The sequence below is a fragment of the Calonectris borealis genome, chromosome 8 (genome assembly GCF_964195595.1).
Source record: "Calonectris borealis chromosome 8, bCalBor7.hap1.2, whole genome shotgun sequence".
Taxonomy (NCBI): Eukaryota; Metazoa; Chordata; class Aves; order Procellariiformes; family Procellariidae; genus Calonectris; species Calonectris borealis.
Genome location: NC_134319.1, coordinates 3,246,248 through 3,270,212, shown reverse-complemented (window position 1 = coordinate 3,270,212; position 23,965 = coordinate 3,246,248). Strand labels below are relative to the sequence as shown.

Sequence of the window (23,965 nt, the reverse complement as noted above, 5' to 3'; positions counted from 1 at the left end):
GCTGGTGCCCGCTCTCTCAGGGCTCGGCGGGCCACTTCGCTCCCGCTGTCGTTGCCCCGGGGGGTCCGGGCGGGGAGCCGGTGTTAGTGCGCGGGGCGGGTGTACCGCGCCTGCCCCTCCGTCGCTTCCCCGCGATGCGGGCGGCGGTTGGGGGCTGAGGGGAGGGGGTCGCCCGGAGCGGGGCGGGAACGAGGTGAGGGGAGGCGCGGTGGCCGGTGAGGGCAGCTGGGCTGGGGCAGCAGAGGCCCGAGCGCAAGTCCCCCTGCAGCAGCTCACCCGCGCGTCTCTCTGAGGCGGCTGGGAATAGGGGGCGGATGAATGAGGAAATCTGAGAAATAAATACGTCTTCTGACAAGGAGTAGGGGAGCAGTAGGCTTACAGAACGGGAATTGCTTCAGCAAATTAAGTTTTTAATTTAGTGTTTGCATTTTTGGGGAAGGAGATGATGAGCTGTGTGCTGACCTCCCTGTTAAAACAACGGGTTATATTAAGGGTCGTGCATCTGTGACTGATTCTGTAAGCGTCCCTTTGGCAAGGGGTGGGTGGCTCGTATCGGTGCTATTTATCTGAATTTTCACAGTGGGCAGCGTAGAAGGATAGTGGTTTTTTGGAGCTGTGATTTTCACCTTATGCTTATAGGTGGCATCTCGCTCGAGAGACCCTCTAGCCTTGCCCATCCAGAGGCAGAAGGTAAAAAGTTTAAGGTGAGACTGACCAAACCAGCTTTATCATCTCCTGAAAAGTCTTATTTGTTTAACATTGTTACCCGTGGTATAGCAAAAATTAGAGATCCGTGCTTTAGAATCTAATAAAAGCATGGCTTTTATTTCAGGAGGTATGGAATAATTATTAAAGATGGAAAAGAAGTAGGAAAGAATATTTTTAAAAAACACTTTTGAGAGGAGAGAAAGGAGAGCCTCAATACCCAGAAAATGACGGTTACTCCAAACGCAGGGAATGGCAGAAGGAAATGAGAGGAACAGAGATGGGGGTGTCTGTCTGCAAGTGAGACTGGCATTACGTAGAAATTAAGAAGGTATAATTAATTAATAATTGTTCTAACTGGAGGCAGAAAGGAAGGGCAGATGTGAGTATTTTTATAGACGGGAAAGGCCAGACTTGTGACACTTGATTTTGGAAGTCATATAGGACTCTGGTCTTATTGGGCCCGAGTTTAGGAAGCATGAGAGTTCACTTAGGGTAAAATGATCTACAGAATCGACCTCAGTATCTTTTATTTAGGTAGATGTGCCTATCCTGTGGTTTAGGCACAGGTGTAGCATGGAAAGCATGCAAATATCAGTGTTCATGTTTCTACCTATAGATGGTGATCTACTGCTGTCATAGATTTATATTGTTAAAGTAACTTTTTTTTTTTTGCTCTTGGTGGTGGTGTTGGGTCATATCTTTCTGTGAATAGTAAATAAACATGGATTTAGTTTAAGCAGAATAACCTAAACATGTCTTAGGTTTTGCTTGTCTGTTACTAAAACAGCAGTTCTGTACTGCTGCTGTGTGGGATTTTTTTTGTTGCTTTTTTTTTTTGGCGGTGGCAAGTATATTAAACTCACTTAAATCGGATGATGCCTCTTCTGCAAGGAAAGTCGTTGGCAGTTGTACTCGGGCTCATCCACTCCTCTGTAATGTATTTGTTGCTGACTGTGGAGGGAATGGTGCTACTGCTGCGGATTTGGCAGAAGTTCAGCCTTTGGATTTACTGCTGTCTCTCACTGTCAAGACTGGAGTAGTTTCTTTTAAATTTTTTTTCTAACTCCGACTAAAATATTTTTGATTCTCTGAGTCAAAGTTTGCATATTCTATAGTTAGTGTTTTTTGCATAGGGCAACATCATTACTTTCTTTCCTGTTTCCTGAGTTTGATGAATGCGGCCTTTAATTTGACAGCTCTAGCAGTGTTTCTTATTCTTACTGGATCCTTAGTGTGGTCAAGCAAGCTTGGTGGGAGATCAGTCCTGCCTTTTTGGGTAGAAGAATGGAGAAAATCTCTTGAACCTGGTAGGTTTCATCTGGTGTATCCTCTAGGGAGAGGTAGCTGATGGGTAGCGTGCTTATGCTTGAGAAGGAAGAGGTAGAATTTCAAGCCCCTTTTTGAATATCGGGGAGACTGAACTAAGATTCAGATCAGGGATTTTTCATCATTAATGCCAGATGTTTGCATTCCTAGGTCAGCAGTACACATTTAATTTTTTGATTGTGTATTGGCTAATGACTGTATTCCTGTGGAATTAGTTAGAACACATAATACAGAGTTTATGATATGCTCTGTGTGCTTTTATAATGGCTGCAGAAGAGCAGACAATACCTGGTCCAGCATAAGACCTGCCTGTACATAGTTAATTTTTAAATCGTTTTTGAATATCTTTAAACCAACAGAGAAGCCTATACCAGATCTGCATTTTACGTAATTTGGCCGTGGTGTTCTTAATCAAGAAAATAAGTGGCATTAACTTAATACTGGGACACTTACGCACTTTTTAAAACTGTATGCTTGTTAAAAATTTTTTTTCCTAGTGAGTTATTAATCTAGGAATTTTTATAGACTTCTTTGAAGAGGTTTTTCTTGTTCAGTGGCAAATATTAGTTTGTGAGCTACTTAACATACGTGTTTGGCATGAGTATTTTGACTACCACTACGATCTTTTCTACTGGTCTCTTGTATGATCTTCTCTGGTCACTCACAGGTAAAACATGCTACATGTTTGCATAACAAATTGTGTGGAGCTTATTAAGGTGATGTTTAAGTATGCAGGTGTATGTACAGTGTAATGTTGATCTGGTATCTGACTTCTCTTAAGTGGTTTGAAATCTTTTACCCTTCTTCTTGCTGTTGTTTTTATGTAATTTTGTCAGATGCCTTTTCAGCTTCTAGCTCGGAAGTGGGAGAAATTGCTTCTGGGCAGCATTTGGCTTCATGGTTGGAAATTCTCCACTGAAAACCCCTCCTGATTGCAGCGTGCTTCCAGGCGCAAGATAGTAACAGAATGTTTCTGGGTGGGGAGAAAACCGGGACTATCAGTACTGCCGTTAAATGCCTAAGGAACAAAAACACGGACAGTTTTGTAGCAATGTTTATGGTGTTTTTTCAGATACCTCTTGGCTTGTTACAAAGACCAGCTATGGAGAAGTGGAGCTTAATGACAATTACTGTTTTACTAGCACTTACTGTACGCTGGACTGTATCGCTTGGTTCTTATTCAGGTAATACATGTTCACGGTCTGTAAAACAACCACATGAAGGTGAATTATGGAGCTTGTGATAAATTAAAATAAACTTGCATGTAAAATCATAAATAGGAAGCAATGTGTTATTTCAAGTATTGTCGTATTTTAGTGCCTCTCTATTTCCCTAAGGTTTGTATAATACCTTGTTCTTATTTTCTGAAGCGTGCAATGATTAACATCACATCTGCTTGGAAGAAAACGCTGAAAAAACCCCCACAACTTTTTTTTTTTTTGGGAGGGAGCAATGGTCAGTAATGTTTTGCGAGGAGCCAAAGAACAGCTGGCTGTTCACCCCTATGCCTTTGTTGTTTCAGTAGCTGCGGAATATTATTGCAGTCCAATTGTACATTTGTTTAATCTTGTCCTTTAAGTTCTATAACAAATACAGCCTTAATTTATATTTAGATAAAATTGTACTGGTGATAATGAAGACAGTGTAAAGATGATGTGGAGTGAGCGATTACACTCTGCCTTGTAGTTATACTGCTATAAGATTGTTTACCGCATGAACTAGAGCTATATTCTTTTAACAGATGAGTTTTTCTCCTCCCCATCTCATAATGCTTGCAAAGAACTAGGAAGTTTTTTTCCAAACCTCTCAATGCCATCCTACACTTAGCATAAGCTTGCACAAAGCTTGCTCTCTGCAAATTAAAAAAAAAAGAACCATTACTTTCAATCCCCATCAGCTAAAAGAATCACAAGCTCAGTCAGATTCAACTCTGATTTTCTGTTAAGGCAGTTGGGAGCCTCATCCCCTGAGTAGTTGGAGCTGATCAGTAGTATTCTAGTGATTTTAAACTGGTAACTCCTGCCTTTCATTTACTTGAAGGAATTTGCTTGAAGATAAGTTGCATGCATACCTTCTTGCACAGTTGTTTTATTTTGAGTTTGCTTTCTGAAAATGCCATTATGAGACGTGTTCTGTAGGTAACTGAGGCTCTCTTCTATATGCAGAAAAACAAACACCCTGTCTTTTCCCACACAATACTAAATTACTGTTGCGCTGCAAGTATTTACAATCACATTGCTAACTAGATTTTTTTAAGTTGATTTAGTTTCAAACCAATCAAGATTCTGAAAGAGTCTTAAAATAATGCCTGAACTAAAATAACAATTTTCTAATCTTGTTTCATACAGAATGATCATATAACTTCTTTTGGAATAGGAAAAGCTGAGTCTGATCCAATCCAGCATATTATTAAAGCATGTCTTAACTTTGAGCACTGTCTGGCTGGAAAAAAAAAGACAAACCTGAATGTTAGAAAGAGCTGTCAAATGCATAAGTATACCAGAAATTTTTTTTCCTTTGATTTCCTTCGGATGTAGTAAACCTTTAATGACAGGAGCAAGAAAAAAAAATGGGGCAGGGTAATGTTTAACCTGATGTGATCCTGTTGTTTTGCTTTCACTGCTGCTCAATGCAATAAAATTGAGCAAAGGATTAGAAGTAGTCATCGTTCTCTGAAGCAGGCTCTGGTAGAAATGCTGATTCGGCATACTCTGAAGCCACGCGTGACATGGATGGCCAGAAGGAAGGAGGTTAATTCTGCCCTCGTTTACTGTATAGTCTTGGATCGCTGTATCATTTCCATTCTGTTGCTTGCCATCTAGCATGCTTTTGGATCTGCCTCTGGAATTGGGGTCATGATGGTGAGAAAGCAGACAACTAATACCTGGTTTTGAAAGGCTGCCGTTTACGATGACCTTAGATTAGCTGGTCTTGGAGAATTATTGAGGAAAGATTTGGCTTCATAGATTAATGCATAATTCTTTTTTTAATGCATTGCCAAACTTCTGCTAAATGAGTAGAAGCTAAATACCCATGTTGAAAGGGAGCTTCAGACCCTTAAAAATGTCTGTTTCCAGGTAACAATAAAACTGAGTAAGACCACTCTAAATTTAAAGTGTTTGTGACCCTTTTAAAATAAAATACTCTGTTTTTATTAATTCTGAATTCTGTTTGGCTGTATACTTGATGCTTGCTGTAGATGGAAGCTAAACATGCATTCTCAAACTAACTGATACGTGATCAGTCTCTGTATTTGGCTTTTAGTAATCGAACCTTTGGATTAAGATGTCTGTTGATTGTTCTGAAGCCAATTCATTTAGTTTCCTCCTTTTTTTTTTCCTGAGAGGGGGAGAAGCTGAAATAAAATGTGTGTTTATATATGTATATGTGTGTATATACACACAAACACACACCAAACACACACATATATACACACACACTAAAATTTGGATAACACCTATTTTTGTATTTCAATAATCCTATGACAGGTTCTTTGTTCCACTAGATTTATAGCTACAGAATGGACACTGATAAAACTCTTGTTCTCCAGTGACCTCAGTTATTTGGGAAACTTTAGTTGAATGTGTCATATAGTGGAGATAATCTAGTCTCTCTGCTACCCAGGAATAAATTAGCGGAGATAATCTGTTCTCTCCACTACCCAGGAATAAATAGTACATATCTGAGTTTGTGTGACTCCCACAAACTCGGATCATGTGAAAAAAAAAAATAGATGGCTTTCCTATATTTTAAAAAAACTCTTAAATCTCTGTCTGGCCAGTGTCAATATTTTACTGGAAGTACTATCAGTCCAGTTTCTGTTCTCAATAAACACAGGTTAATAGAAGTAAATAAACTCTGAGATAAAGATGCTTAACATACTGCCATTATCAGAGTTAGTCTTACGTTCAGGGAACTGTTCATGAGTAGACATCTGAAGTATTTGTATTGTTAAAGCCTTTTTCTGTGGGGAAAAAAAAAAATCTTAGTTTCCTGAGAGACTTATGTATGCATGTGTAAAAAGTGTCCTTTAGCATAATTCACTTTGCAGAATTGCTATATAACAATCACTCAGTTGAAAAATGTGTGCGAGAGAATTCCTGTAAACTGAAATGAAGCAGTTATTATTTAGAAAGCTTTGTAGATTATAAGAAAAAATTCTTCTAAACCTATTCTGTGTACTGAATGGCCTGATTTAGTAAATAGCCCATCTTAACTCTTTACTAAGAGTCATGGGGAAAAGGGACAGATGCAGTATTCTTGCTAGTGTTGCAAAGCAGGCAACAGAGGAAAGTGAGAGGAACTGGGGGGCTTGTGTCAGGTCCTAGTTTTAAGTAAATTTAAAAATAAGGCTGGTTGTTGCTTTTAATAGCAAGGTACCACAACACGGCTGAAACACAAGTCAGAACATTGTCAATTATTATATACTAAGGAAGTGTAGTAGTTCACACAAAATCAGTGTAAGATGTCCATTAGGTACATCTTCTTATTTCAGAGAAAGTGCCACATTTTTCATCTACACTTGGAAATGAATTTTTTTTTTTTTTGTCAGATGAGGAAGCAGTTCTTCACAGTGGAATATCTTGATAAATGCTTATCGCAGAAATACCCAGAAAGCCAAAAGAACGTGTAACTTTTTTTTTTCTCCTCCCTGCTAGACTGCATAGCAGATGAGGTCTCTATTTTGTTCTCAAATATCATAGAGGAATGGAGAATAAAATTAGTAATATATTAATAGGCAAATACATATCTGGAGGAAAAGCAATCTGCGTAAACCGAATAAATTCCTAAATACTCTGTCATCTCTTTTTAGGTGCAGGAAAACCACCTATGTATGGAGACTATGAAGCTCAGAGACACTGGCAAGAAATTACTTACAATTTACCCGTCAGGCAGTGGTACGTAGTGCTATTATAGTTCAGGTTACAAAGGGGTAAATGTAATGAAACTTGGGTTCATATCTTACTTTAATATACCTTTAAGTTTAAGATCTCTGCAACACCTTCTACTGTTCTCTGAACTATTCTAAAAATCCTTTTGTAGTAATGTAATATCACCCTGTTCTTAGACTGAGGTACCATTTTCTTCACAAAAAAGAAAAAAAGCTAAAATTTGGAACTTTGACTTGCTAGCTATGAGTTTGTATAATAAAATATTGTGACTGGTAGATATCTCTGTTGTGAAGTTCCAGCTTTGTTTTGAATTGACTGGAAAGATCAAGAAGCAATTTTTTAGCAGGCTTATATAAGAGATCATAGACAAGCTTGTTCTCCTGGTTTAAAAAAGAATCAGTTCAGCTTCCTGAGTTCCAGTTCTCTAATGCACAAAAACTTCCATGGCACTGACAAAACCAAACCGAACTCTGCTCGTCTCCCCTAAGCTAAAAGGCAGGGGCATGCCAGTAAATGCAGAGACCTGAATTCTTGTGCTGGAGGCACTGGTTGTTTTTTACACTTACGAGTTCATTGTTCACACCTGTGTTCTTAATACAGCTTTTAAAATGCGGATGCCTGGAATCTAGATGTAAGGATAGTCAACTTACTTTGTACAGATCACTTAAAACAGTAGGAAAATTATTCCAAATATTCTGTTTAGTTTTACATTGTTCCTAATATTCCTTAGAGCTTGCACGGAACAGTAGAAATTATTTAGTCCGTATATATGCTACAACACAAATTGGAATACATTGGAACTCAAAGTCATCTTCCAACAAGGGTAGTGGCATTCTGTTTGGTGTAATTTTTTCCTCAGCTATCTGTTGGGGAACAGACAATATGACAGAATAGAATATTAATTCAATTGTATTTCTGTAAATGTAAGTGGGGCCACTTCTGAAAGTGTGGCACTCTGTGGAACTCTGCAGATGACTCTATATTGTGACTTCAGATCATCCCGTTGTATCTATATTACCATTTCTCTTCTACATTTTTCTGGGATACCCAAACCCCTCCTTGTGCCAGAGTTGGGATAATGGAGAGCTGACATACTAATAGACTTGGTAGCTTTGATCCACTCTGCTATGCAGAACTATATGTACTTAAAATTAAGAGTTATAGCAGTCATTATTTCTAGGCATTCCCAGGGGCCAGATGATATTATATTGCAGGCTGGGTTTAGCCTATAGGCTGCCGGTTGGGCATCTCAGTCTTGTTGTATTTGCTCTGCGTTTTATTTATAACAGAAGTTTTTTGGATTGGGTCTGCTTTGGGAATTGAATCTCTAGTACAGCAAAGTCATATTCAGTCTTGGCTGTTTGGAAAAGAACATCTCGGCTGACATGCAAGGGATTACATTCTAGAATACTAAGCTTTCCCTCCTGTATTGTAGACACATGCAGTGTGAAAAGATGTTATACTTTGGTATGTAAACACAGTGTTCAAATTTGAAGTTGAGATTCTAATAACTTCTAGTGCTGTTATTTGTTTCGTATTTATAAAAGCTGTCTATGCAGCAAGCACTTGTTCTCCTGTAAATTTGTCTAGGTAAATATAGAGAGTAGGTATCTCATGAGGACATAGTCCTATAAGATCTCTTGATCTTTTCACAGACTTGTCACGTTTACTGTTTAAACAGGCATGTATATGTAATGCAGCTGCATGTTCCATGCTTGTTTTCTTTGATCCAAAACAAAGATTTATTTAAAAAAAAAAATGCTGCAGTAAACTACAGTATGGTTTGTACTTAGTTTCCTTGTGCGAGATTTCTCTGAGCCAGAGGCCAGAATTTAAACGTTTCTTTTTTATATTATTCTTTAGAGCCTTGGCATTATTTATTGAACGTTACTTTAAGAATATCCTTTCTTATTATACTGCTAATTAAAACTGTGAAGGCTTTTTTGCTAGATATTACTGGGTGTAGGGATTGTTTTTTCTGTTGAAACTATGAGTTTATGGAAGGTAAAATTAAAAAAAAATACAAAACTGGAAAGTTTACTACTAAGTTGCAGACTATTACAATCTCTATGAAGAACCTGAACTGCCATGGCATGAGCAATCTTGAATCGTAGGATAAGAAGCAGAGATGTAACTCAAAGAAATATGATTTATCATCAGTTCATAAGATACTTCAGGCAGCTCATAAGGAATTCAAGAAATACCATTTACTATAATAAATGTCAAAAATTGGCTGCATTTGAAGAGGGAAACTGGAAAAGCCAAGAGCTTGCCTCTTGGCAGTTAAAGTAGACTAGTCAGTCTGTTTCACTGTAAGATATGAAGGGTCTGATGCCTTATTTTTGTAACTTCTGTTTTCCTTGGATAAAGCCTTCTGTTTCTCATTTGGAAGAGGTGACTTAATTTTAACTGCTGTCATCCTTCCGTAGAAATACCGACACAACGTAATTACAAATGGGAAAATCCTTTTCCTTTCTCTCACATGGTCTGCTTGAGCTCTGAGGTAGAACTAGGTAAAGTGGTTGTGGCTGACATACCTGACTGAGATTCATGACCTTGTGTTGGTTATTCAGGAGGTGTTACTCTGATACCTTGGTGTTGCCTTCTAAGGAGCTTTTTAGCCCCCGACTCCTACGTTTGTACTGACAGAATTGCCTAGGTGCACCTGCTGTGGCATAGTTTTCTTCCAGACCTATGGTGCTTTTTGTTTGTCTGTGTAATATCTTTATGCCACCCTTTTCCACTTCTGTTCAGTTGCTTTCCAGCAGTATAACCTCAACTGGTGTTTTTTCAGAGTTTTCATATTAAGGTCTGTTCAGTAGAAGCAGTTCATAACTTTGCTACATTACAGTCTAAAAGAGTAGCAGATAAAGTTTAACTATTTGGAAGTCAGTGCCACATACTAAATGTGCTGCCCAAGTCCAGAAAAAAGGAATCTAGGATTAATATAAGGAAAATAATTTCTTTTGAAATTTCCTTTTAACTGCATTGTTTTTATTTCCTTTTTGGCAAATTGACTGCTGTCCTCTGGAATAATTGACATGCATGAAAAATGCAGGTTGGTTTGTAGATGGAGGTGAGAACCTGCAAAGCCTACCGCATAAACAAATCTAGAGCTACAGTAGATGTGCACAACTATTTTTGTGCAGGCTTTGTCTTAGTCTCTGGACTAACTCTGTTCACATTAAGGATTTTCCCTCTCCAGGTAAGTAAGTGCTAGCAGCTTTTTTTAAATCTTCTGTTTTGCAAACACAAGTGAGTGTACTCTGAATCGCTTTTGCTTTTATTTTGTTGCTTGAGATTTTTTTTGTGTAAAGCAAAATAAAGCAGATATAGAAGTTGCTAACTTCCTTTTGGATTTTGAATATGTTGCTAAAAATATTTGGTTTAATATTCAGCCTTTTCCTTGGGCTGAAACAAAGCTGGAAATGTAGATCCTTCTTTACATTTTTTTTTTTAGGTACTTCAATACAAGTGATAACAACCTACTATACTGGGGCCTTGATTATCCACCTCTTACTGCCTATCACAGTTTTCTGTGTGCTTACATGTAAGTTCATTATTGTAAATACTTACTTCTGTGGAGAATGCAAAACGCCAAATTCACCTCTTTTTTTTTCTTTTCTCCCCCCCCCCCCCCCCTCCCCCTTTCTTTCCTAAGGAGAGAAACTAGTAGCTAAAAACTACCAGTCTGGGCAGCTGATGAAATTGAAATATTGTTTGCTACTTTAAAGCTAGGGAATAGATTTTATGGATATCCCTATTGCTTAACACTAATAGTGCTATTTTTCTGTCTTGTAATTATTGCAAAGGGGACTGAAGGGTTACATTCCTCTTTTTGCCAGGTCCTTAAATTTTAGCAGATTTAGATGTGACTTAGATTTTAGCTTTCCATATAAGCCACTGTTGGATCAGTGATGCACAGAGGAAAGTGCTGTAGGAATTGGGTGCATCGCATGGGAAACCTCTCTTGTATTGGGAGCCCAAGTGACATTTGATGACTGGATATCATGTAAATAGAATTCTGTTATTGGAATACTTTTTCCACAAGGGCTTTACTGCTGTTGGAATGAGACTTATGGAATAAGAATGTAGGTTAAAGTGCACAGGCACAGTTATGTGGGGCATCTATGTGAACTGTAAATGGTTTATATTTAATACTTAAGTATGAAAAGTATTTACAATTGTTTTTTTAAAAGTCAGTGGAACTAGACTGAAGGTGGTTATCTTGTCCTAATAAATACTATATTCCGTTTTTACTGTTTTCAAAGATTTTTTTTTTTTTTAATTGTGAAATAGCAGCTAAAGTCTATAGTGTAAACTGATCTAGTGGTGAGGAAAATCTTTCATTGATCACTATTGCTCTTTGAAATATTTCTTCTCATTCATCTTAATTCTTGGAATATGCTCCTGTGCATATCATCTTTATTGCTGGAAGGAGTGTAAAGGGAAATGAGAACTGTCTACATTTTGATGTGTCTGTACTTTGTTTTACAGTGCAAAGTTAATAAATCCTGATTGGATTGCTCTGCACACATCTCGGGGGTATGAGAGTCAGCCACATAAGTTATTTATGCGTACAACAGGTAGGAAAATTATATTTCCTTAGGATGATTTGTCTGGCTTACTAATTTAGCATGTTTAATATCATGCAGCTTCTCTGTCTTCACCAGTTTATTCTCAGCTGGGTGGCATTGCAGGTCCATTTGTGAACCAAACTCATGTGTTCTTTTCTTTTCTGCCATCACTTCTGGAGCTGATAAATATAAAATATACAAACAAGTTTTCAACCCAATTGATTCAGTAAAAACTCTAAAACAAAGCTACTTTTTTTTTTGTAGCATAGACCCATTTTTTAATTTTAAAAATAGTATTGTTGTTTTCCCTTCCATTCTGATAAATATGCTTTTCATTTTCAACTTAGCTTGGTTTTTATTGTAAAATTATTTTGCATGTAGACTGGCATTCACTGACTTAACAGCCTCTTGAGGTCTCAGAGATCTTTATTATGAGCTGTATACTTTATCTGAAAGGGAGAGATACTTGATGTTTTTAAAGATGTCATTTTTCTTTCAAACGGTTACCACTTTCTAGAGATAAAATTCTGTTAACAAAAAAGTAAAAATGTATTTTACCACTTTCATCCTAAATTTCATTTTCCTGCAGTCACTCTTCTGACTGTTTGATTATTTTGAACTGCCTCTACAAAGAAAAGGATAAAACAAGTGCAGAAGAAAATTTGTAGAAACTTAATTCAGTAGCTGTATCAGTAGGACAGCAAACAATGTGGCCAGTGAGCTCTTGTTCTCTAAGCAATGGCACATGCCATATTATCCTATTACTATTTTCTTTCATTTTAAATCTGTCTTTTGCTTTGCGTAATACTGGAGTTCCACAATATGCTTTCTGATTGCAACAGCAGAATTTGTTGTTCATCAGTAGCTTTTCTGTACTTCACAAACCTCTTAGTCTGGTCTCTAGTAATTGATTGAATTGGAAAAAAAAAAATCACTAGAACTTAATTACCCTTGAAATGGTCTTTATTAATTTTGAAATCAACTCACTTGACAAACCACTGATGGATCTAGGAGAACTGATAAACACTTCATAACAATAGCCATTAGAAGAATGCATTAAAATAATTCAGAATGGTCAATGTCAGCTGTTGGTATTACCTTTATTTTGAGTGTCAGTGTATTTGTTTTGCTAACGCCTTGGCTGTATTTGTTTAGTTGTGGCTTAAGCCTTGCAAAACAATTAATCACTGAATAACTGGTATCTTTAAACATTCTATTCCAAAGCCTGTGACTAAAAAGAGGCAAAGTGTACTTTCCCTCTTGGAATAATTGCACATTTTCTGAAATTGGTTTATAGAAATAATCTCAATTTTTTCTCAGGCTCTTAAGGCAACACTCAAGAAGAATTCACCTGGTGGTTTAAGCACAAGCAGTTGACGTAATTCTAGGCAGGTGAACCTGCTGGTTCTGTTTTCTTGTCAACCTCCTTACATATATTTGTTGTAGGTAGATGATCAAAGCCAAATAACTAGTTTTAGTCTATTTATCCACATCACTAGTAATTCACACAGATACATTGGAGATTGTTATAATCTAGAGCTTCTTAATTGTGTCTCCAGACTATCTGTTCCATCAAACAACTTGACTGGATCTAGTCGTAGTTCATTTCTTTTGAGAATTAAGAATGCCTTCTCTTATTTCGGCATGTGAGGAACTAGAGTGTGCTCCCTTATTGACTGAGGCTGTGCCAGAAGCCAAAACAGCTGAACACATGGAAGCAGCAGCTTTTGGACATCAGAAATGATAGCGTTAGAAACAAGATCAAATTCTGTAGACCTATTTCTTTTTGTCCTTTGAAGTGGAACTACCCAGTTTATTCTAATGAAGAACTTTCTGATATTTTAATGCTTATTTGCCTATTTTTTTCCTTGTCTTTCCCAAAACAATTGAAAAAAATTAGCTTTGGTGTAACTGCCAAACCTGGACTATCTTTAAAGCAATGAAACATACTGTAACGCAATGTAAGACAATAAAAAAGCATATTCAGCTGAAACTATAGTCACATGACTTTTGAACTTCAGTTGAATTGAATGACGAAAGTGAAGTTTTCAGTGAGGATACAGATGCAAGCCCCACATTCAAAAGGTAGGCAACTAGTCTCACCCCAACACTGTGTAGTTATTATCATCTGAGTTTTTTTTTTTTTTACACCAAATACAACGAAGATGTGGAGCATTAAGAAGCAGAGTCAAAGATTCACAATCCAGATGAAAATACACAACTTGAATAGCATTAAGATGAGGTATGTGCGAGGATTCTAATGTAAAGTTAATCTTTATTTTTCAGTGTTTGTTGCTGATTTGCTGGTTTATATTCCTGCAGTTATTTTATATTGTTTTTCCTTGAAAGAAACATCTACTAAAAAGAAGGCAAGTATCTGGTGTGTGTGTAAATTAAAAAACAAAGAAAACATACTGTTAAAACGGGGTAGAAATGTAACAGTATGTAAGAGAGTTAATTAAATATAGAACACGGCAATGGCTTCAATTGATGTAAAACTGATGACAATCTGTGTCTCGTATTGAGGGCTTTTCAGTTAAAAAGAAAAAAAAAGCCATTAACTTAATCTTACAGCAATTATTTTAGTGCTTTCAATAACAATAACAAGATGCTCTGAAGGTTAGTAGCCATGAACTTCTGAATTATATTTCTTTCTGAATTTATTGCTTGGGTAGTAAAACCAAGATTTGTGCTGTGATATGAGGGAATCTACGAACTGCTTTGTCTTGCACACTCCTTATGGTAGAACCAATTCATTTTGGAATAATAAGTCTTCTGATTTTCGGAGTGGTTCCAACGTTTAAGACGGGTGTGGGTGATCTTTGAGCTGGTTGGCAAAGGGTGGGCTGGTCTCCATTCAGTATTTTCTTATTTATGGAAAAACTTTATCCGTTTTTATTCCTCAAAATATTACTGACAGAAGATTACTATATATACTGAAGAAGGTTCCTATATATAGCATGCACCATGGAGGGGCAAATTTTTTGTACTGGAGAAGTAATACAAGTTCCTCTCTCTAATGTCTAACTTAGAAGTAATTATTTTCCCATCCTTTTTTGATCCTTTTTTCCAGGTTTCCAGTGCTCTCTGTATACTGCTTTATCCAGGCCTCATTCTTATTGACCATGGACACTTCCAGTATCCTTGTTCTGCAGTGAAATGAATTTCCATTTACGAAGTAACACTGTTCTTTAGCACTTGTCTTTAGCTGGGAAGAGGGTTACCTTTGTATATGAAGTCATCTGAGAGGCTTCTGCCCCTCAGTAAAGAAAACTGTAAGTCTGAAATACGTTGGAGATAAATAGTTGATATTGGGACAAATCAATCCAAACATGAATAGCATTCTTCCATGCCTCAAGCTTGTGTCTCTGTCAGTCGCCTATTGCAGAAAACGTCAATGGTACTATGACCGTGAAAAGAATGATGGCTTGTGCTCCTGTGACTTGTGTTTGGAAAGAGATTCACCTTAGATCTTCCTAGATGGCAGCGCAGTGTGTCAAGTGTAGTTGTGTAAAATGTTCAGTTCTATAAAATGTGCCATTCTGGTTTGCCTTTACAATTACTTGAGACTGGATTAACTTCACTTAATGCCTAACCATTTAAAAGCTAGGCATCTAATACGAGTTAGGCTGTCAGAGCTAACTAGTCAATATTGGTGACAGACACCTTCACAGGTGGGTCTTTTTTAATAAGATTTCTGGTTTTTTTGCACATCAACAAGCAAATGTGCTAGTTGACTACTCCAGCCTATGGTGCTCAGTGCTGTCGAGCTAGAGGGACACAATCCTGCAGTTGTAATAAAGGTAGATATTTAAATATTCCAAGGAGATACTGAATCTCAGCATCTACTACTAAATCGAGTTTTGACAATCAAATAGTTTACTAATTTGTGGTTTTCTTCCAAGAGAGTGCATGGTGAACTTGAAGATGATCTATCTTAGAAAGCAGATTTTGAAGGAAGAAAATTCATAATGCTATTGGATATTTGAGTTACAGTTCAGGAATTCTGAAATTCTACTTTTGGCCTGACTCTTTAAAGATGTAGATCATCTGGAGACATCACTTACCAGAATGGGGATGGGAACGAATGCAGATCATCTTAGGTGAGAGAAGCTGGTGGTCAGAAGGCGGCACAGGGTCACAATTTTCTAATACGTAAAGGATGTACAAAGAGGAAGGCAATAATCTGTTCTGTGTGTCTTGTGTTGGATAGGGCAAGAAGTAACGGTCCTAAGTTACCACAGGGAAGGTTTGTGTTTTTTAAATACATGGAAAAATCTTTGGAACTGTAGTTACAGTGAAATGCTGGAATAGATTGTGGATGTTGTGGAATCTGCAGCATCAAAATCTTTAAGAAAAGGTTCAGCAAACCTCATGTCAGGAACGACACAGGTGCAGCAGACACTGTGTTGAAGCAGACGGATGTTCTGCGTTGTGTCCTGTGGTCTCTTCCAGCCCTGTGACTCTTACGTGAATAACTTGCACTATCTGTCACCAGCTGCCGACAAGTCAATAGATTTACTTAACCTTAACTGCTGCTGCACATCTCTGCAAGATCACAGCCTCTTGGTATAACAATTTGTTGATGAGATTTCAAATATACATGGTGATTTTGAGTGGGAAATTTGAGTGGGCTGAAAACTGCGTAGACAATCTGGATGTGTTATTACAGCTATTTATATTGACAAAGAGAAAACAAAATATTGTGAGATTTCTGACAATACAAGTATCTCTTACGTGGTTTCTCTCATTGTGTAAAAATAGCAGTAAAAGACAAAGCTAATCTTTTATTGCAATTTAATAGTAAGTGTAGCTTAGTCTCTTCAAACTCTACTGAGCTTGGGAACCTGTTCTCAAAGTCATAAGGAAGTAACGTTGCTTTTAGTAACTATTACTCATTGTTTGTACAGTATTAGCAGCTAAGGGAACTGGTCATGGATGAGGGTGCATTGCGAGTATAATATAATCACAAAAACCTCAGGAGTCCTTGAACTAAATAATACATAATTTGAATACTGACGTATTTGATTATTCTGCACATACCTTTTGGGAGCTGGGAGGAGAGACTCTTGAAAGGTTTATCCTTAATCATGTAAATACCAAGAAAAAAATATTTACCCTGCTGCGTCATACCAAGTAGTGTTACTGTCAACAAAAGCTTGGTTGACTGAGTATATGTTACATGTATAATTACACACACACGCGCAATTTGTCCTCATTTTTGCCTGTGCAAGCTTTGAATCAAGCCTTGGAAATACAAAAATTACACTTTAAATAGAAGTAAAATTATTTCTGTCTGTGAACAACATAGTCACAACTGGCAATGTGATTTTAAAACTAACTTGGAAAAACTTATTTTGCATGCTGTTTTATGCTTGTCCCTCAGGGCATTCATTACTGACTTCCAGTACTGAGATGTGTATCTTGTCCTTGACATAAAAAACCATATACAACTCAGTGAGCCTCGGCTTTGCCTTGTGGGGTGTGATTTATTTGTCTTATGACTGGGACCTTTTGGGGTCGGTGGCATTTTGCTTGGCCTTAAATTATAAGCAAATGGAACTCTACCATTCTCTGCCCTTTTTTTGCTATTTACTTGGAAAATGCTTCAAAAAGGGACTGAAAGGAAAGGGGTAAGTGACTTCAAACCTTTTTCTCTTTCTCAAGAATATGCCAGGCAGCCTGGCATTGAGAATGTGATTCTCCTTATTTGCATGTGGTCATTTCTGAATTAATTTCTAGTGGAAGGTACTTACATTGTTGTAATGTATTCCTCTCATGCAAAATAAACATTTCTTGTTGAGATCTACATTAAGTATTTCCACTGAACAAATAGCAAAATCTGTGAAGGTGTCCTTTCTTAGCCCTCTTCAGTCTGTAAGCAAAATCAAATATGGGCTGCAGTGGGCAACCAGATTAGATTGACAGCTCTGTGGTTCTCATGGAGTTGTTCTCGCTACTCTGGGGATGATGAACTTTCTGTGGTACTGGTAGCCCTTTCTGTTTAGATTTGTTACCTTCAGTTCTGTATCCCTTTTAAAAAAGGTTTATGCTATAAACTAAGAACTGACTTTTGTTACCAGTAATTGGATTTATCTTTTCTGATGTAAGCTTTTCTCTTGATTGCAGGTTAGTATTGTTAACTAAAATAGCAGGGACAGTGGTGGTTTGCTTTGCTGTCTGCTGGCTCCCGTTCTGCACCGACATGGAACAAATCATGCAAGTACTCAGAAGACTCTTTCCCATTGACCGAGGCTTGTTTGAGGCACGCATGTTTTCTTCTCCCCCACCCCGCTGTCAATGTTCTGTATTCTTAGATCCCTTGAGAAGCCTTCATCGTGACCTTTAGGGATTTCATGTGGGAGACACACCACAGAACTAGTAATTTGAGATGGCTTCTTCAGCAGTCGTTTCTTGCCAGTTATTTAATCCAGTATTTAACCCCAGCTCAGCTGGCATCTTCCAGGATATTATATGAGTAGACAACACTTATCCCGTCATCAAACCCATACTTCAATCCATACATTTTTCCATTGAAATAGATTCCATAGTAATTGACAGTGTCAGAAGATGTAACCCTAAAAGTTAACAGCTTCAGTCTCTGTCTTTGGTTCTGCTCAGCTTTTTTCAACAAGATTAATTATTTTAAAAAACTTTAAAAATAGTGTTTTGGATGCATCCTAGAACTTCCTTTTTGACCCACCTTGTATTTTCAGTGCAAGTTTCCACAATATTTTCCAAAAGTTTTGGGACAGTTCTGCTTTTACTTTTCCTTAGGCTATCAACATTCGCATGCTGCAAGGTGCTGAGTACAGTAGCCTTAATCCAGTAAAGTAATTACTCATTTACCTAATGCTAAAGCCACAGGAGTCTCGCTGATAAAAGAAAGGGTACTCACTTCCCAAGTAACAGTGAGTTGTTGTTGTTTTGCTTAATTAGGGCATGAGTCTTGATATTAATTTTAAAAGTAAACTCTCGTCTTCAAGTTTAACCAATAAAATGAAGCTTTGAATTTCCAAGTTCTGATGTCACAGGGATTTAAGCAAATGCTTACATAGTTTGATTCATCTTAAATTGTCTTTTAATCTTCTTTAGATAGAAATAATATCACGACTGGCACTTTTTTCTTCAAAAGTTAATGCTGATGTACCAAAGGCAGCATTTTATTTAGGCAGCAGTATGGAAGTGTTCTCAGTGTATTCTCTACTAGTTTATTAAAAAACAACAGCAACAAAAAACCCCAACCAACCACAAAACCCAAAAAACATACCACCCCCAAACATAACCCCGACGGAAGACATCCCCCTCCAGTGACCCTATTCCTTGGGAATTACCTGGAATTTATAAATAAATAGTTTTGGTCACCACACGTCTTACCCAGCACGCAGTTCAAAAATGAAATCTGTAAATGACAATAACCAATGAGTCCAAAAGAGCTTAAGGATTTTAGTCTAATATTAGCCCAAATATTTTCTGAGTTGATCAGGGGAGTGACTTGCTGGATGCTAATCTAGATAAAATGAGAAATTGTCCACGTAAGCAATGCGCAGTAAATTTATACTGGGGTGCGTGTAACAGGTTCTTTGAATAGGTTCCCATTTACAGCAGCAGTAACAAATGCTGATGGTTGTAAAATCGTATTGGCTATTAAGTAGGCGTCCTGTGTGTTTGCTGGTGCTGCCAAACCCTCTGTTCGCTTGTAATCCTCAGCAGATTTGAAGTGCATATTCTGTATTGCTGGTGAGCATATGAGGAAGATGGCTCAGTTGTTGGTGCTAGTAGCTTTCTTGCTGTTATGTCTACACAGCTGTGATTCAAGCAGCTGTTTAGGGATGAGTTTCATGAGCATGAGAGCTGTAGTTACAAATTTAATTTTGAAAGTGATCCTAGCACAACTGCTAATGTCTTTAGACTTCTTGATTTATTAGAGGTTAACTCTGTCATTGCTAGCAAGCAGTGAGCACAGCTAAATACATTCAGGTATGTAATGAAATGTGACAGTATACAGAACGTCTTTACATTTGAAAAAAAGATTCATATATGCTAGTGTTTAATCAGGGACAGATAGTTTCCAAGCCTTATTTTCACAAAATGTGTGATCTCATGAGTTAAGAAGTAGCCTCTTGTGCTGAAGAACTGTTTCTCAGTTACTTTAGAACATGTTTTAAATGAGTCTATTGAAACTTTCTGGTTTTGAAGATCAGAATAATTTAAAGTACGTCGAAGAATCTGATGTATATCTGCAAGTGACTTTTTGCAGTATCACGGTAAAAACCCAACAATCCCCTACCTCCCAAGCCCTGTTGTTGTCACAAACGTAAGTTTAAATTAATGTAATTATCACTAGTTACCTTTTTTTTTTTCCTTCCAGGATAAAGTAGCCAATATTTGGTGCAGTCTAAGTGTCCTTATAAAGATAAAGAATATAGTATCACCTCAAACTCAGCTAAAACTCAGGTAAGACACAACTGAAGTGCTTTAGGTAGTTTTTTATTTGCGTTATTTTTTGCAAAATGAGTAATTTTTGTCAGAGTTCACAGTTCTGTTTTTTGAATAAGTGAACAATTCAAGTCTAGGTCTACAGGGTCTGAAATGTTAATGAAATGCTTTATTCCTTTTTCAAAAGCACTTACGTCAGTGAAGACCGTTCAGTGCTCTTCTCTTGTGATTGAGTCTCCTTGAGTGATTTTGTACTTCTGAATATTACAATTGAATTCCTAACTTACATAGTTTTCAGAAGTGATTATATGACATCATGGATGTAGTTACTCATGTATTAAAACTGTTTTTCTTACAAAATTCTTTAGTTTTGCTGTAACATTCCTGAGCCTGCTTCCTACTTGTATAAAACTAACCGTCCAGCCTTCTCTCCGAGGATTTAAATTTGCTTTGGTAAGTGTATGTTTTTAATTGCTCCTTGTTTCGTATCCAGCACTGGTGTGTGACCAACAGTTCTCCTTACAGTTGCTGCAATGTGCAGAAGCCCGTGTACCATTAAATGCCGTTCTCTTTCTGCTGAAGAGGTTGGTTAAAAAGGGCGTTGCTATCTCATGGCCAGGGGCGTCTGACTGGTCTTTTAAATCCAGACTTTTTTCCTTAGCCTCAATTTTCTTTATTTAATGCTGTATTTTTATTATCTTCCTCTGAAGAGTCTTTAGAAGATTCCGTACACATTAAAGCCTCACATAGAGTTGGAATTTCTCCTCTTTCTGTTTAGCTTCCAAAGTGCTAGTTTTTCTTACTGCATTGGCTGCAAAATTCAATAAAAAAGCCCCGAGATGGGCATTGTAAGCTCATTAGCAGTTTGAAAAGAAAATGATACTATTTTCCCAAATGTTTGCCTTTTCTTAGTCGTATTATATCATTGAATTTAAGCATTTCGACATGACTTGCAAAATTAATTTAAGCACATTAACATGGAAAAATTGGTTTTCCTTGAAATCAGAATTATATGGAGCCGGTCCTAAGGTTTCAAGAGTTACAAGAAAATTTCTATTTTTAATTTTATGTGAGTACTGTTTGAGAGTTTATTGCAACATTGCCCAAAACTAACATTTATCCTTTCTAAGAATCGGTTTATATTTTACAGTGTGTTTTTATTTGGTGGGGGAAAAAAGACAGTTTGTTTACTTTGATGTATTGGCTGTTCATGATGAGCAGAATTTTATGTCAAAAAGGTGGGTAGTTCTCACCGTGACTGAACTTTGCTAGTGCTTATGTATGTGAATATTGTGTTTACTCGGTGGGGATACTCGTCAGTAAAGCTAAGCAAGAGTGAGGGCTCTTTATATGAAGTGCTTTCTGAATAATTCTGGGTAAATTTTCAAACAATGTATATTTTAGTATGTATAGGTGGTTACAGAAACAGCTCGGTGTACTTGTAAATTGCACTGGAGTAAATGTAGCAGCTAATTAGAAAAATCAGATCATTTAGCTCATACATTCATGTAAAGTCTATGCCAGCAGAGAAACTAAAATGGTGCTTTGCATTGCAGTCACATATACTAATATATTTCTGATTTCCTTTTCTAAGGTTAGTTGTGCATTGTCATTTTTCCTGTTCTCCTTTCAAGTACATGAAAAATCTATTCTTCTAGTGTCAGTGTAAGTAAATTATTTTTCTGTGGGTATATTTCGGACTTCTTTTCCTCATCTTGTTACTGCATGCTGCTTTCTCACTTACAAATATATCTGATTTTAAAAACTCTACACATTCGCTTTTCTGAATAACTTGTAAATGAAAGTATACAAATGCAGCCATGCTGGTCTCTCCTGCCTCACTCATCTCTCCGGGCCAGTGTTCTGACTGCATTTCCTGGAGTACGATGTGGCGGGGAGCATATCCCTGTTTGTCCAGGGATAGGCTGGGGGTTGGTGAAGGCGATGCTGCCGTGGACAGCAGACTTCCACTTGGCTGCCCAGCAAGGCTGGAGCATGGCAGTAGGTTGAACTGGGCGATTGATACCTCACTGTCAGCGTTGGTAAAAGGGCCTTCTCTCCCGTTGTCATTAAGGTATGTTTTTCCCATCCCCTGCCCCAAAGGAGGTGAGGGCAGCAGGGACAGTCAGCAGCTTTGCTCTTCGGTGTGGATGTCCTACGAGTACCTGAAAGTAATGTTTGATAAAGGAGGACGGGGAGAGGCGGCCCTCTTAACACTTCTCGTTCGTGCCTGACAGGAAGGCTAAGCTGCTGGTTAGAGAACTCCTGTTCTCGCTGTAGGCGGCTGTCTAGAAGTTACAGGTGCCCCTCGAAGCCAGTGAGAAGCCTTGCACAGGGCTGTCTGCGTGCCAATGCTGCGCACCGTGAGCGTTCTGCTGAGCGACTCTCCTGCTGCAGACCCCCGTGCAGGGCAGAGTCTTTGCACGTTGGGGCTCAGTGGGGTGTAGGGGGGAGCAGGGTGCCCCAGCAGCAGATGCAGCGCTTTGGGCACCGCCTGTTCCTGGACTTTCTGAGCCCGTGTCACTGGGGCGTAGAGCTCTGCCCTGCCTCCCAGAGGAGTGGGAGTGCGGCATCCATGTGAAAGGTTGAGGACGAAGTGCTGTGACCTCAGTGTTTGCATATCTGTTTCTCCTCTCTTCATTCTAGACCAGTCTGCTTAATCATAAATGAAATCCCTTTTATGGCTACGTGGTTTTTACTTGTATCAACTTTCAGGTGAGTTCGACACTATTAACGTTATTTTAAAACAGCGTTCTTCCCCAATTCTAGTAAGCATAAAAGTATTCTTTTTCCTCTTCTTTTTACGTTCTTTGAAATACAACTTGGAATGTGCACTTACTTCTGTGGGCAATTCTGTTTTCACAGTATGTTGCCTCTTCTGCTGAAAGACGGCCTGCTGCTGGCCTACGCCGTGACAATGCTGGCATTCCTGTCAGCCTGTGTGGCTTCCTTTTCCATATTTGAGAAGACTTCAGCAGAGGACCTGCAGCTGAAACCATTCTCCCTTTCCCTGAAGGGATATGTTTCTTGGTTTAAGTCATTTCCAAAGATTGTCAGGAGTCTGGTAAGCAATTTTAATTCCTATAACTCTTAGTTGCAGCTCTTCATGGTACTGAAGTACTTGCATAAACCAGTTTTATGTCCATAACTGTGTATAAAGCCCCAAAACAGGGAAAGCCACGCTATCTCAGTGTAAAGGTGTGCTATAATTTTCTTCTGCAATGTCATCTATGTATAGATTGAAGAATACAGAGCACCCAAGTAATGAAAGTAACAGCTTACTCGTTTGAGGTGTCAAATCACCATTAGCTAATATATCATTCCTTATCTTACAGTTTCTTCTTTCCGTAACCCTGATGGGCGTCCTGTCTGTAATGAGTGCTGCAGTGCATCCTCCACAGAGGTTACCGGATTTATTCCCTCTATCCGTGTCCATTATTTCTTGCTTACACTTTCTCTTATTTTTGGTGTATTTTAATGTTATTATACTCTGGGACTCCAAGAATAGTAGAAGTCAGAAGAAAATCAGTTAATCAGCCCTTGAAGATCAAGGACTAAACTGTGAAAGGACAGAGTATTTTCAGTGAACGGTGTCTGGCATTGCAGGTAAACCTCTTTGTGATGTAATACAGTTCCTGTAACCTAATGAAAATCAGGAAACACATTACGCATATTTAAACACAAAATAATCAAAGACTGTTTTAAAGGAGAAGTATTTTGAAGAGCACTTGGAAGTGTGATTTGGTGTGTTTTCTTCAGAAGTATAATACCTTTTGTTACCATTTGTAAACTTAAAATACCTAATAAAGGACCAAATTTTGAATTAATGCTAAAATACCCCGACTGTATTAGCAAAACAGCAAACTATTTTGTTAGCATTAAGTTTACACATTTCCCAGCATAAAAAGCATAAGCAAGTGAAGTAGTGCAGGTTAAGTAGAAACTCTTGACTGGTAGTCCTTAAGTTGTCTTGCTGCATTGTTTTATGACATAAACCGTTGTGTAGTCAGTCACTGTCCTCCA

General features: G+C 37.9%; 1 protein-coding gene across 1 annotated transcript; it reads left to right on the top strand.

The window, feature by feature from the left end:
• The first annotated feature begins 193 nt into the window (after positions 1-193).
• ALG6 (ALG6 alpha-1,3-glucosyltransferase) lies at positions 194-23,777 on the top strand. Its single transcript, XM_075155611.1, has 15 exons — positions 194-704; positions 3,107-3,218; positions 6,848-6,932; positions 10,387-10,476; positions 11,424-11,512; positions 13,790-13,872; positions 14,577-14,641; positions 16,951-17,136; positions 17,633-17,768; positions 19,875-19,960; positions 20,311-20,395; positions 21,537-21,607; positions 22,589-22,657; positions 22,808-23,006; positions 23,278-23,777. The coding sequence occupies exons 1-15, from the start codon at positions 630-632 to the stop codon at positions 23,473-23,475; spliced, it is 1,629 nt and encodes a 542-aa protein (XP_075011712.1). The 5' UTR covers positions 194-629; the 3' UTR covers positions 23,476-23,777.
• Positions 23,778-23,965: the final 188 nt, after the last annotated feature.